The sequence below is a fragment of the Diabrotica undecimpunctata genome, chromosome 6, assembly GCF_040954645.1.
Source record: "Diabrotica undecimpunctata isolate CICGRU chromosome 6, icDiaUnde3, whole genome shotgun sequence".
NCBI lineage: Eukaryota > Metazoa > Arthropoda > Insecta > Coleoptera > Chrysomelidae > Diabrotica > Diabrotica undecimpunctata.
The window spans coordinates 138,445,828-138,461,166 of NC_092808.1; the positions used below are offsets into that span (position 1 = coordinate 138,445,828).

At 32.1% G+C, this 15,339-nt stretch overlaps 1 protein-coding gene across 1 annotated transcript; it reads left to right on the forward strand.

Annotated features, from left to right (window-relative positions):
• The first annotated feature begins 3,260 nt into the window (after window positions 1–3,260).
• LOC140442869 (uncharacterized) lies at window positions 3,261–13,899 on the forward strand. Its single transcript, XM_072533831.1, has 4 exons — window positions 3,261–3,523; window positions 9,555–9,723; window positions 12,345–12,535; window positions 13,664–13,899. Exons 1-4 carry the CDS (start codon window positions 3,290–3,292, stop codon window positions 13,826–13,828), a joined length of 759 nt encoding a protein of 252 aa, XP_072389932.1. The 5' UTR covers window positions 3,261–3,289; the 3' UTR covers window positions 13,829–13,899.
• The last annotated feature ends 1,440 nt before the right edge of the window (window positions 13,900–15,339 follow it).

The following is a 15,339-nucleotide window of genomic DNA, read 5'->3' on the forward strand; positions in this document are numbered from 1 at the left end:
GAAATTCTACAAAGTAAATACAACGACTTCAACGTGCATAAAAAGGTAAGAGAAATTACAGGCAAATGTAAAAACAAAAGAGTAAAAACTTGTTAATGACAACGGAGAGGTAATCGTGGACAAAGAGAGTATTGATAATACATGGAAAAAACAAAAGAGTAAAAACTTGTTAATGACAACGGAGAGGTAATAGTGGACAAAGAGAGTATTGATAATACATGGAAAAATTACATACAAAATTTATTTTTTGATGAGAGTGGGAATCAGTCCCCAATACCTACGGAAACGAGACCGCCTATACTAGTGGCAGAAATAAGAGCAGCCATAATAATACTAAAAGAAGGGAGAGCTGCAGGACCAGACGGAGTACAGTCTGAATTTCTTAAACTTCTTGATGATGAATCTTTAAGAATACTGTGTAAAATCTTCAATAATATCTATGACACAGGCAATATTCCAAAAGATTGGCTAGTTTCAGAATTTATTGCGTTACCGAAGAAACAAGGAGCAAAAAATTGCGGAGAATATAGGCTAATAAGTCTACACTAAACCTTTTTCTTAAAATTTTGCATCGCAGAATATACAAGCTATGCGACGAGAGAATACAAGACACACAGTTTGGATTCATGAAAGGCGTAGGTACAAAAGATGCGCTGTTTAGTCTATATGTATTATTCCAAAGATGCAGAGATATGACTTGCGATATCTACACCTGCTTTGTGGACTACCGAAAAGCATTTGACACCGAAAACATCAAAAAATGATGGATGTTCTAACAAAAGCCCAAATAAATGATAAAGACCGGCGTATAATACAAAATTTATACTGGATCCAATCAGCCATAATAAGAACAAATCTTGGAGATAAACCGACGGAAGCGATCCAGATTCTGCGAGGCGTTAGACAAGGATGTATATTTTCACCTATATTATTCAACTTATATTCAGAGGAAATATTTAGTGATGCCCTGGAAAATTAGGAACATGAAATCCTTTTGAATGGAAAACGCCTAAACAACATCCGCTATGCAGATAACACCGTTATTTTTGCAGACAGTTTAAACAGTTTACAACAACTAATAAACAAAGTTAATGAAGTAAGTGGAAGATTTGGAATACAAGTAAATATATCAAACACCAAATTTATGGTCATCAACAAAAATAAAATTAGAGACGTCCAACTGCTTATCAAGAATACGACAATGGACTGAGTTAAACAGTTTACCTATCTTGGAACAATAGTTAACGAACAATGGGATCACTCACAAGAAGTCAAATGTAGACTAGAGAAGGCTAGTAGTGCATTCAACAACGTGGCCAAACTCTTAAAAAGCCACAACTTTAAAAGTAAGGCTCCTACGATGTTATATCTTTTCGATAATATACTACGAAGTTGAATCATGGACACTCACTGAAGCGATGGAGAAAAAACTTAAAGCCTTCGAGATGTGGCTATACAGAAAAATCCTAAGGATATCATGGAAGGACAAGATAACCAACGAGACTGTACTACGAAGAATGGAGAAAGAAAGAAAGGTGATATATGCCATTAAAAGGAAAAAGTACGGCACTAAGTACAGATAACTGAAAATATTCCTTTAAGGTAAAGTATTCGAAAAGCGAGGAATTGGGAGAAGAATAATATCATGTTTAAACAACCTGAGGAAATGGCTCTCCACAACAACAAGTAATCTATTTAAAGCATCAGTTAATAAAATAATTATAGCCAGAATGAGAAAAACTAAATTTATGATTGTCTGAAAAACTCAACATGGAAATGAAAGATTAATGATAGAGCAAACCCAAATAGAAAAAGTAGAGACATATAAATATCTGGAAATCTGGGTTGATGACAAAAATGACCAAAGCAGAGAAATCAAAGTCCGAATTGAAACTGCAAGGCAAGCATTTGTGAAAATGAAGACAATGCTTACTAATAGAGACCTTCAGTTACATCTCAGATTGAGGTCTCTAAGATGTTACATATTTTCTATCTTACTATACAGAATGGAAGCTTGGACATTGAAGAAACAACACATAAGAAAAATAGAAGCGTTCGAAATGTGGTATTATAGAAGAATATTAAAAATTCAGTGGGTTCAAAGGATTACCAATGCTGAGGTACTATGACGTCTAAATAAGGAGTTAGAAATTATGAACAGCGTACAAAGAAGAAAACTAGAATATTTGGGTCACATAACCAGAGGAGAAAAATATGAGCTGCTGAGAATTATTATGAGGGGAAGGATCCAAGGAAGAAGAAGCATAGGAAGAAGACGCATCTCCTGGCTGAAGAACCTTAGAGAATGGATTAACTGTAGTTCACTACAACTTTTCAGAGCAGCAGCCAACAAAGTGACCATAGCCGTTATGATATCCAACCTCCGATAGGAGATGGAACTTTAAGAAGAAGAAGCCAGAATGATCGCCAATATTCCAAACGAATAGGCACCAAAAAGAGAAGATGTTTGAATAGTGACTTTTTTGTTCTGTAAAACTTTAATCTGATTATTTCCAATAATTATTTTACAACAATCTTCAGCTACATTATCAATGTACAGCTACTATGGTTGTAAAACTGATATTGTAAAATGGTGTTTTTATAATCTTAGTACAAAAATAAAAAATTATTAAAATCGATGTATAGTTCACAATGTCCCAAATAAAAAACTATTTTGCAGCAAGAATGTTATAAAATAAAATAAACATGGGATTGTACATTACACATCCAAGGTATCATTTTTGTAAACACCAACTATAATACATATATCCTGGATACCTTATGAAAAGATATATTTGAAAACATTAAACATACAGATCCTTGTAATAACTCTTAAATAATAAGTTAACAGTGGACAGCAGAACTTTATGCATCGTAAAACTAAAAATATTAAGAGAAAAGATGTAACATCCATTACGCCTCGAGCAAAAGGATTAAAAAAGTTTTACTTCATTCAAACACATCATTTCTTGCCATAATTTTATTAATTTATGACCTTGAATACCATAATAATTTTAAAGAATAAGTTTCTAAAACCTAATTTACAAATGTGTTGCCCTTATACTCTAAACAAACACTTACCTACTTGTTGACACTTTCCTTTTCGTTATTCCTACATTCATACCAATTTATATCGATCAATAATAATAAAAAAGGTACTCACATAGTCCTAAAATTTCGCGTGCATATAGACACGTACCAATCATATCCGTTATAAAATCTATATATCCTACCTTAATCATGCTTAAAATTTCATTCTTGTCTAGTACTTCGTCAATAGTACCGCACAATGAACAACATTAATTATTCAATAGTATTTTTATCTACATTAGTAATATTCGCACGTTGTGACCGATCAGCTGTGGACGTTATCCAGGATATCTACAGTTCTTGCCTTAAGGATTTTAGTGTTTCCTGTGTACAACCTAAGTCTCTTCAATGGTTAGACAGTGTTTCTGGTAACAGCTTTATTAAGATTACTGATGATTTGGCGATTCAAAAGAAGTATGATGCTGAAACTGAGGTAAACGACAATTTCATACAAGTTAAATTATTTTTGTTTTTGTAATAGAAATCGCTTGTATTTTTATTTACGTTCTTTTAAGCTTCATCCATAAAAAAATTAAAATTTTCATGCAATATCTTAAAAAACGATTATTTATATTTTTGTTGCCATTATTTTATTAAAACTGTTACCATCGTGTCGTCCTGGTATGAAAAGCTGACAAAAGGACGATGCCGATGTGTATATTTGAGATAGTTTTATTCAAACTTAATAGACCAGGAAAATAAGCAAAAAGTACCCTGTTTGTGACACTGAACAGGCCAGGCAAACGACAGTTGTTTTAAGTAGTATGGACCTCGATAACAAGAACCTATATGTTTTCTGCAGTCAATTTTTTGGATTTAATTAATTGTTAACAAATTAAGGTCAAAAACGGTAAATTTTCGCTTTTTTCGTCTATCAGCAAAAAGTAAAGCGTTTGAAACAAATTTGAGAAGGGAAAAAACTTATAAGTCAATAAAAACCTTCAAAATGGCGTTTTCTAAACGTTCCTATCCTTATTTGTTGCTTAGAAATTTGCAAAATAAGTCAAAAATTTTGATTTTTTATAAATGTTAATAACTTTTTTTAAAATAAACTTATAACCTTTTTATTACACACAATGTTGGGTCTTGTGATGCTTAAAATAAGATTAAAGTTTCAAGTCTATCGGCCAAAGAGTTTAAAAGTTACTTAATTTGTTTATCTCAAATTAAATTTTTTTGCAACAATTTAAGTCAAAAAATTAAAAAGGTATATTAAATATACGAATAGATTCTAGAAGAAAAAGATTTATTCGATTAACAATATTAAAAAAATGACCAAAAATAATTTTAAATATTGCACAATAATTTGGCAAAAACATGTAAATTTTTTGCTTATAAAAAATTAGAATAACTTTTTAATTATTAACTGCAAAAACTGATTTATTCATCTTTTGAAAGCCTGAATTTTTTTTACAAATTTAAAAGGAAAATAATTGACCTAGGACACTTTGAGACGAAGTTGGTGCCTTTTTTTATAAATTGATAGCAGCTTTGTTTATAACAGTTAAGAGGCCTTGTTGTAGTATGTATGTAGTATGTAGTATTTAAATAAGTAGGTTCTTAAATAAACCATCTAATTTATTTAAACAATTTTTTTTTCAGTTAATACTTCTTCAATAAACTTCGTAAATATTGTATTTATAATAAATTTTATGAAAAAAAAAACAATCCTATTAAATTCTTTCTACTTTAAAGTACTTAAAAATTTTAGATTTTCCTCAATGGAAAAATGGGTATCTCATGCAGCAACTTAAACTTCTTCGTAAGGTTTTATTATGCAATTTGTAATTTATTTCAATTTAGCAATGGATGGTATATTTTATTATCTTTTATTTTGTGATAATAACAATTTATGCAGTTTTAGTAAATTTTAAATTGTTGTTGTTATTTTTTCGACTTTTTGTAAGCTTTGTCCATAAAATTGTACAATTTTCAGTGACAATAAAGCATATTTCTATTCTATAATTTACAAGAAACTGTTGAGGTTTTCAGTTTTGCTATTTTACTACAATGTTTTGGTACAAAAAATGATGGATCTTTGCAATTTGCTCTTTTTTCACCATATTTTATTTTATATTCAACTATAGTCTTTAAGTCTCAATAAATGGTAAGATCATAATATGTTTGAGAATTCCGAAACAGAAAATAATTGCTGATCAAAAACACAGATATCGATAGTTTTTTAGTTTACAAGGGAAAGCTTTTTTTAATTCCAATATTTTTTCAAAGGTTTCGATTTTGGATTTTTTAGTTTGCTATAAATATATCTTAACTAACCAGGTGAATTTATAGGTTTTTTTTATCTTATTTTTCTAGTCCCATCCTGAATAGCGACATCTATAATCATTGGTGTAAATTGGGTGAATTTTATCGCTGAATATTTTGTAGTTATTCTTCTGTGTTCTCTTAATATAGGACCTCCACGTTAATCGTCGAGGTAATATGACCTTCACGTTAGTTTTTATAGCTCTGCATCTATTGTTCATACTCAAAATTGTATTGATAATGTTCATTTGGAGCAAATTTACCCATTCTGTTTTAACAAGCTCCCGAAAATAAAATTCATTGTTACTGTTGCTCATATGTGAAGTGCTTAAACAATAAAGCATAGCCCATACACACTTCCATACACATTAAATAAGATTGCGCTAGTTATTATAATACACCAATGACCTTGTTGGCCATCTAGTTTAAGACAATATGCGGATAATCTTGCCATGAGTAAGGTGAAAGTAGGGATAAATCAAGGGATACATTTGCCGATAAGTATATCTAAGGATGTGACAGTTTCCCAGGGGAAAATAACGGCAATCCATCATTGCGTAGAAGAAATAGAAAGGCAGGAAAGAACTTTCTATTCAGTTGTCACAGATATTCAGGCAGCGCTTAAGACACTCAATTCTGTAGAGGTCAATTCTAAGCTAGTATGGGATTGTGTGTGTGCCCTAAATAAACTAAGATATCTAGCAAGGTTACGGTAGCCTGGATACCTGGGCACGAAGGTCTTAAGGGCAATGAAAAAGCAGATGATATGGCCAAACAAGGCTCATCAATGCCATTCATTGGACCGGAACCCTTCTGCAGCGCTGCAAAGACAGTAACAAGAACGGCTACAAGGAAGTAGGTAGCTCACAAATCTCCGGAATGGTGGAGGAATTCACCAGGACAAAGTCAGGCAAAACAGTTCATTACAGAACATTTGCCAACGGAATTTATGGCAGACCTGATAAGCAAAGACAGGAAAACAGTCAAAGCCATAGTAGGTCTTCTAACAGGCACTGTTAGCTGAATAAGGCACTTAAATCGGATGGGATTATCAGATTATGACCTATGCAGATTATGTCACCTCAAAGAAGAAATAGAAGAGCATATTCTATATCAGTGTGTCAGTCTGGCAAATGTGTGGTACAGTCTCGAAGCTATTAGACTTTTTAAAAAGGGTCAGGCTAGAGAATGTTATCTAGGACTATAAGACCACAATAGTTCTGAAAAGGTCGCAATGTAATAGCCAAAAGGCCACCTCTCTAAATCTATCTATCTATATATCTGTTTAAGGTGAAAATTATCGCCAATAGTACCTTTAAATGAAAAAGCAAGAGGTTGAAACTAGGTATTGCCGCACTGTTAAGAACCGATTTGAAAAACGAAGTTGATTCTATGACCCATACTTATTTCGCCTCGTACCATTATTTCCTGGACATGTTTTTAAACATGTTTCTAACTTTGACATTTTCCGATAATGTCAATATTCTTATGTGATGCCAATCTGGCATCACTGGAATCTGGAATCATCGGTAAATAAAACTGTAGCCCAGTCTTTTACATCCCACTCCTGATATTTTCGACACCACTCTAATCGTACAACGTCATTACAGCTGAAAAGAGGTTGGTATATATATGGTCTATTAGCCTCACGGCTTCTGAGAAATATTTTAACATTTTTTTTATTTTGTTTGTAGATTAAGAAAATGAGTAATTTTAGAATGTAAGTTAATTTTCTTTACTCAGAATTAGTTTCAATACTAAGATAGTATTGTTCCTTACCCTTATAGTATAATACAAATACATTAAAAGATAATATAATCACGTCATATGGTCCTATAGTGTATTTTTATGTATGAGAGAGTAATAAAACAATAAATTATGTATGCAAATCCCTAAACTGTTGATACGGGTGACTCAATGAAAAACAGATATTTGTCAACAAGTTTACAGAAGTATATAGGAAAACAATTTTAAATTGATTATGACCACCAGGTATAAAGGTTGGAGCAGAATAGAATACAATAGTTGTGAGGATTACTAATCCCTAAATAAGGTTGCCAGTGTCGGAGTGATGGAGGTTAACAGGTACTAATGAATTTGCAAGAAATGTAAGATGTTTATTTTATTGGTTATATATAACCAATAAAAGTTTAATAAGTACCTACCTATTTGCAAAATAAAGTTTAATTCTTTAGATAAAATAAAACGTTTTATTTTATCTGAAATGAGTGCATTCCACGAAGTAAGGGTTTCAACAATCAAACATTTAATTCTTTAATTCCAGGAATCTACGACAGTAATTGACTAGATAATTACCTTCTAAACTTATTCCACAGAAAATGTGATAGTGGGTTTTTCCATTTTGTAGGAAGGTCCAAGTGGCGTATTCAAAATTCTTAACAGTTCACTAAAAGTAGGTACTTCAGTTGCAAGGTGCAGTTTATTGTGTATACTAGTGTTATGGAAAATTTGGAAGTGCCGTGTAAACGCCGAAAAATTGGTCCTCTAACAGTTAATGAAAAAACATTAATATTTAATGGTTTTAAATCATTTACAGCCAAACGTTTATGTGAAAGTGTTGATGAGACCGTTGAGTTAGTTAGCAGTACACTTGGTGTTGGGAAATCTACGATTTACAGAGTTATTAAAGAAGAGAAATGTGGTAGTTTTCAAATGCCACGTAATGCTCCAGGGAAACCAAAATTTCAAATAGAATATCATTTTAAAGAAGGACTTCCACGGAAAGTGCATGAATTCTTCTTTAGACAAGAATTTCCAAGATTGGATAAAGTTCTTGTCTCAGTTCGAGATGATAAGGATTACCCAGAAATGAGTCGAAGTACGTTATGGAAACTTTTAAAAGAAATAGGCTTCCGCTGGAAAAAGAATCCCAGAAAGTCTATTTTATTAGAAAGAAGCGATATTGTCATATGGAGAAGACATTTTCTAAGAACCATAAAGGAAATCAGAAACCAAAAAAGAAAAATATTTTATCTTGATGAAACATGGATCAACGAGGGTCATACACCAAATAAATTTTGGCAGGATGAAACTGTTACAAGTCAAAGGCACGCTTTTGTAATTAACTTATCTACTGGTTTAAACCCACCATCAGGAAAGGGACGCAGGCTGATAATAGTACACATTGGCAGTTCAGACGGTTTTGTTGAAGGTGGTTTATTAACTTTTGAATCAACTCGTACCGGTGACTACCATGAAGACATGAACGCTGATGTCTTTCAAGAATGGTTCGAACAAATGATAGATCTTCTTCCTAAGAACTGTGTAATAGTAATGGATAATGCAAGTTATCACTCCAGACTTATAGAAGGACTGCCCACAACCAAGTGGTTAAAAAAAGACTTGCAGAATTGGCTGAGTTCAAAAAATATTACGTACCATCCCGGATCTATAAGAAAGGAACTTTATTCGTTGTGTGCCCTTCATAAAGAAAAATTTAAAAAATACGAAATTGATGAAATTGCCAAAAATCGTGGAATGACAGTACTTAGATCCCCACCATATCATTGTGAATTAAACCCGATTGAACTGGTATGGGCACAGATAAAGAGTGAAGTTTCAAGAAAAAATACCACTTTTAAAATTCATGATGTTAAACAGTTGTTTTTGGAGGCCGTAAATAATGTAAAACCTGAAAACTGGGAAAAGGCAGTAAATCACACTATTAAAGAGGAAAAAATGTGGAAGCTGGACAATATTACTGATAAAATGATCGAGCCAGTTATTATAAATCTTGGTTCTGAAAGTTCATCTTCTGAATCTGATTTGGATTGTAACAAGTAGCTGTAAGTTTTATATTAATATTTTTATTCATCTATTTAACATACCTTAGACGGTTTAAAAACTCTTTTTCTCTTTTGTAATTTTTAAAAATTAAAAAAAATGTGAATTTTTTAAAACCCTTTTTAAGAGGTCACTTTTGTTTACATACACATAACACTTTATAAGACTGAAATAATTCATTTATTTTTTACAATTATTCGAAGTAATTTTTCAATTAATCTTGAGCACGCCCATGGAGTGGTCGGAGCTACCAGTTAAAATTATGCTAATTACTCTCTCGTTCATAAAAATAAACTATAGTGACTGACATTTTCTACTCTACAAAGTTATCTAGTCTAAGGTTTTTATATAATTTCTTTTTGTAAACGTTTAAAACGGTTTTTATTATTTTTCAGACAACGAAAGGTCTACAAAAAGATGTTTTAGATCAGTTTGAGGACTTTTTGCAATCTCACAGTATCGTTGCTCGGGCACCGGCAATTCTGAAGCCCAACGGTCCGTTGGGACAATACATCCCAAGAAGCTTTCAGCCAGCAGATTTAACTGTACCTCTTGCCGCTACAGGTAAAGTAAAAAAAGAGAAAAATTTTTTTGTCGTAGTTTGAGTAAACAAAAATTTTACACGAAATTATTGATTGTATTAAGTTAACAGAACTTTTTCTACACTTTGATGACATTTTTGTAAAATGAGTTTACTTTGTGACACGCTTTTAGGTTTTTTGATGAAATAGTTCATGTACTTTTGTTTTATTAGAATTTTAAAAATACAACCTGAAAGTTTAACCTTCCCTCTATCTTCGGCGTAAACTATAATCTACAATTTGCTATAGAACTCAAGATATTACCAGAAAATTAAGTCGCACTATGGATAAAAATTTTTTTGGACGAACGAAGTTGCACTAAGAGCTTTGTCCCTCACATAAAGAGCATATTGTACTATTGAATTACAACATTTTAATCATTTCGCCATTTGTAACACATAATTTGTAATTTGCTAATTTAAAATTTTAGAGGCCACTGTCACAAAATTAGGATTTGTGTCACAAAGTAGTCTCATTTGACGTATATCAAAATAATCAATTATGTTGGGTTAACTGCCTCTCCCGAGCTTGAGATTATAAGGTATCCGCTTAAATATACAGTACTGGTTTTTTTTGGACATCAGTGTTTTGTTTGCAACGCATTGAGGTGTTGCTAATTGTTTAATGAGCAATATGCTCTATGTTTGGAAGTAGGAATGGCTCTTGCGAAGTCTTGAAAAGTGTTCTCAATTCTTGTTTTTGCTCGTACGGAAATTGTTATTAAGACAGCTCGAGGTTAAAGTTACTCGGGGAAAAATATCGTGAGTACTTAAGCCGGCACTAAGCAATACAGTTATGTTATTCTATCATATATATATATATATATATATATATATATATATATATATATATATATATATATATATATATATATATATATATATAAGGATTTCCATAGTTTTCACTGTATTCCTTCACTCAACCGTTTTCTCCAATTTTTCCTGTTTAGCCAGTCCCCTTCCTGTAGGTTTCTTCTACTCATTGCTTCGTCCACCTCATCTCTGAAAGATCTTCGGGGTCTGCCTCTCTTTCTTCTTCCTATGGGGCTCCACTCTGTTATTCTATTTATCCACCGATTTTGGTCTGCTCTTCTGACATGTCCGTACCAGGTTAACCTCTTCTGTTCGATGTAATCTATTATGTTGGAGTTCATTCTCATTCTCCTCTTAATCTCCATGTTATTTATTCTATCTCTTCTTGTTACTCTGCAGCTTCTCCTTAGGAATTCCATCTCTGTTGCTCTTATTTTGTTTTGGTTTTCTTATTTATTGTCCAATTTTCACAGATTCCAATTTTTCAGAAATAAAACAGCTGGAAATAGACGAAGGTAAACAAATCAAAGGAACAGACAAGTATAAGTATTTAGGTTTCATAATATCAAACAAAGGAACAACGGAGGAAGATATAAAAAATAGACTAGTACAAACAAGAGACTGCATACGAAAATTGAACCCGGTACTATGGGATAAGAACATCAGCATGAAAACAAAGAAAAAAATATATAATACCATGACAAGAAGTATCCTCACTTATGGATGTTATTCTATCAATGAAAGGAAAAGTCTGGTAGGTTAGTAATTGTGTACATAAACGAAAATGGACGTATCCTTAATCAAGAGTTAGCGCTACAAAAACGAAGTATTCAACAAAGAGCCCTGAAATTATCTATCAGGAATACGTTACTTTAACTACTGTTTAAAGACATAGGCAGATTTTCAGTCACGGAATATGGGTTGGATAACGATTAACAAAGCAAGATTGGCAACTGAGGATATAATATTGTGCACAAGTTTTGGCCATGGTATGTGAGGAACCAGATTTCTTGCACAATTTGTCGTTCTCCAACTAAGATCACGTCGAGAATTTTATTAAGTCTTGATTTTTAGAAGCTAACTGTTATCGTCCAGAAATCGCTACACATTGTGCGTGTGACGATTTGTTATGCAGTATCAAGAAACCGTGTGCTAGGTCCGTATTGCATTAAGGATGATGATGGTCTTCTATTTATGGATAATATATTTGCTTTTACCATATAACTAGCTAGCTATACGACAGGTGTTCCCGTTGCCCTTTAGGTGTCGGTAATATAAATACTCAGAGAGCGTCCACCATTTGCAGAAAGACGCGATTGATAGAATAACTAACAAAAACTCCTACAGCGGTAATTATTAATATTAAGCCAACAAGTGAAGGATGCCAAAAGGTGCTTCAAAAGAAGAAAGAAAAGACCGGACAAAATATAGGTATATCAGAATATAAATGAAGAAAGAGGAAGATGAAGAGCAATATATTGGAGCATTGCACATTTTTATTGTACTCTTCTTAGTATTAAATTTTACACAGGATTTTTCCTTCACTGATCCAGATTTTTTTGCTTTGATCATGAGAAAAAAATGTGAAACACGTTTTTTTATTTTTTTTTATCTACGAATCCTTCAGTTCAGCTCTATATTCTCATGATTTAAAGTAATTTACATTTAATATGCAAAAATATGTTTTTTAAATGCTTAATTTACTATATTAATAGTAAAAATTTATTAATAAAAACAATGTATCGTAATATTCTTGTTCTATTTATATATTTATATTATTCTTTAATTTTAGGGCGTTCATCAAAGTTGGTCAAAAGAATCATCTTCCCATTTCTACTAGGACTTAAATTTAAGACCGCAGTTTTGGTTCCATTTGCTCTAGCTCTTATTGCATTAAAAACCTGGAAAGCACTGACCTTAGGATTACTCTCTTTGGTACTATCGGGAGCTATTGCCATATTCTCAAAACTTATGGGACCAAAGGTAGGTTACTGGATAATGGTAAATTTACACTAAAAATTAAAGCATTGTAAAAAATGCAGGCGTTATTTAAGATATCTCTTTCTAGCTAATAAACTTAAACTCAATAAAAAAGAGAGTTAAAGAAATAAATTATATTTGTTGTATAAATTAAAGCTATAAATATACACTGCAGCAACATTAAAATCTTGCTCAAACAGTACTAGATATGTAACAAAATAATAACTTTAATAGAAAATGCAAATATCATATATAGATCATTTCATCGAAATTCCAATTCTGTACCTCAACTAAATTTCAACACAAGACTGTTAGAAAAATAAAACAGGCCTAAAAAAACTCATCATCAAGCGTAAGATTCTTGGCAAACTACCGCGGGGAAGGTCTTTAATAAGCTGAATGAACCCAACCAGAGGAATTATACGGATGCACATCAATCGAACTATTCAGAGCGGCAGCATCTTAGATCAGAATGGCCATGATGACTGCGGAGATGGCACGTAAAGAAGAAGAAGCAGTCCAAGACAAAGGACGACGAAAGTCCACGAACCGAGCGATCGAGATGTGATGCCCCTATAGTATTTCGAGAATTAACGGACCAAAAAATAAGACCTAGCAAATATAGAAAGAAAAAGTTTTATACTTTTTCTAAAGGGAAAATTTACAACATAAAAATTAGAGAAACAATCACAGATCATCTAAAAAATAAGCAATTGTTTTAGTATAAACACGAATTGCACACAACTAGGACAAAAACAAGTCATATAAAAGCCAAAGGAAGCAAAATGAGATTTAGATACCTAGATTAGAACTAATAGAACGACTGTTGGATGTGAAGATTGAAAAGTAAGAGAAGACGTGACAGAATCTTGTAACTCCATACCTAAAATTAATAAACGGTTTAATAGCACACATTGTCTGATATCAACATAATTCTAGTTAATACACCATTTCTACCTATCTAATTTAAGTAATGCATCCAAAAAATTTTATCTAACCGACATAATTATGTTTTATTTTTATTTTCAATCATTGTAAATTTTGATATTTTTATTTTAGGTTGATTATCTTTAGCTTATTTTATATTTTTTAGTTTATTTTAGTATATTTAATCAATGACTCTTTATTTAGGCACAAGCTTATGAGGTAGTACATGTTCCGCAACACGTAGATCACCATGTCGGTTACCATCACGTTGATGTTCTTCCTGCACCAGCAGTGCCAGTTGCTCAACCTGTCTACCTGGCTAGAGGTTTTAATGCTCAAGATTTAGCATACAGTGCTCACCGACAATAATTTTCCAAACTATTAATTTGTAAAAATGTATTTATTTATTTATTATTTATTGCAATCGAATAAAAACATTTAAAATATTAGATTTTTATTTGAAAAAGTACTTTGTATAATGCAGTGTACAATATATGCCAAATCCGCTTCCTTTTGGCATTGACATTGACATATACGTTAATAAATTAATTACTTCTATTACATCAATACTATTGTTATATTTATTAAGAGCATTGCACAATCATAAAAAATACAACGATAGTTATAAAACGTAAGAACAGAATTTAAAAAACAAAAATAAGCTTATAAAAAACGAACACTAATATATTATATAAGATAATACAAACAAATAAAATCTGATGATGAAATCTTTCGATCAAGTTGAGCTATCCATTCAAGGATTGAAGGTGTAGTTGTGAAGAAGTCTTTTGGGTCCTCTTGGTATGCCCCCAATTCACAGGTCTCCACTATGTGTTGGATTGTTTGATCTGCAGCACTAAAGACGCCCGTTCGCTCAAGTCAAAGCTTTTTTTTTATTTGTGTAGGTCATGTAGACATGCGCATAGTGCATGTCCTGTTCTAATTCGGTAAAGGCTCTTCCATAAAAATGTTTCGTGCCTGGTTAAAGCCATCAAGCTTTTGGACTGGGTCAATAAGGTTGGATACTTCAACTGTAACTTCTTTAGTCTACAGGCTGTTACTATTAGGGGTTTTATGGATGGAAGTCGGTTTGCTGCTAAACTTGAGATATCGTCATGGATTAGGAGTTGTAAGTTACCATTTATTTTCGAAGACTCTTTTGTTTATTAAACTTTTATATGAAAACTGTCAACAAACAAAGTAATTAAACTTCAAGTCCTAAACGAAAACCTTGAGCACACTCTTCTCGCTCAGAGACCAATACATTTTTCACAACTTACAAGCACGTGAGCTTAATCTGTCTTTAAACTAATTTGATGCCAAAATAGTAATAATAACGGTAACAAAAACATTCAGTGTGTTCCAACGAAAATTTGACCCCTCAGAAACTAAAAACTAAGAGTTTCTTCAAAATTCAAAAAAACAGGTTAATTTGTATTGGGAGGGGGACGAATTTTTATGCAAAATTTATGCCTTCAAATATAACCTTTTACTGCCCCGCATCAACCCTACGTTTTTTGTGGCACATCATTTGAAAGGTATTTTTTTCTACACGATACTACTTTTTTAAATTTTTGTAATAACTTTGAAGATAATTTTGGATTTAACTAATTTACTGCTTAAACACAGTAATAACAAAAAACATAAAATTTCATCAAATTGACCAATTAAATGTTCTAAATGACCCCCTGTGATCTCCATACAATACTACAGTATTTATTCAAAACCTCTTAGTACAAATTTTACCGGAAGTATTTGCAAATACCTCCGGTGTCAATAATCGGCGTTCTGTTACAATCATTTGTCGCAACTCTGCAAAATCTGCAGGCGGAGTTAAGTATATTTTTGTGTTTTTTGAGAAGAGACCAATTCTTTTAAAA

Coding starts and splice junctions, on each gene's coding strand:
- LOC140442869 (XM_072533831.1), top strand. CDS start 3,290: ATGAACAACATTAATTATTCAATAGTATTTTTATCTACATTAGTAATA. Junction 3,524..9,554: donor AGTATGATGCTGAAACTGAG/GTAAACGACAAT, acceptor ATTATTTTTCAG/ACAACGAAAGGTCTACAAAA. Junction 9,724..12,344: donor TGTACCTCTTGCCGCTACAG/GTAAAGTAAAAA, acceptor CTTTAATTTTAG/GGCGTTCATCAAAGTTGGTC.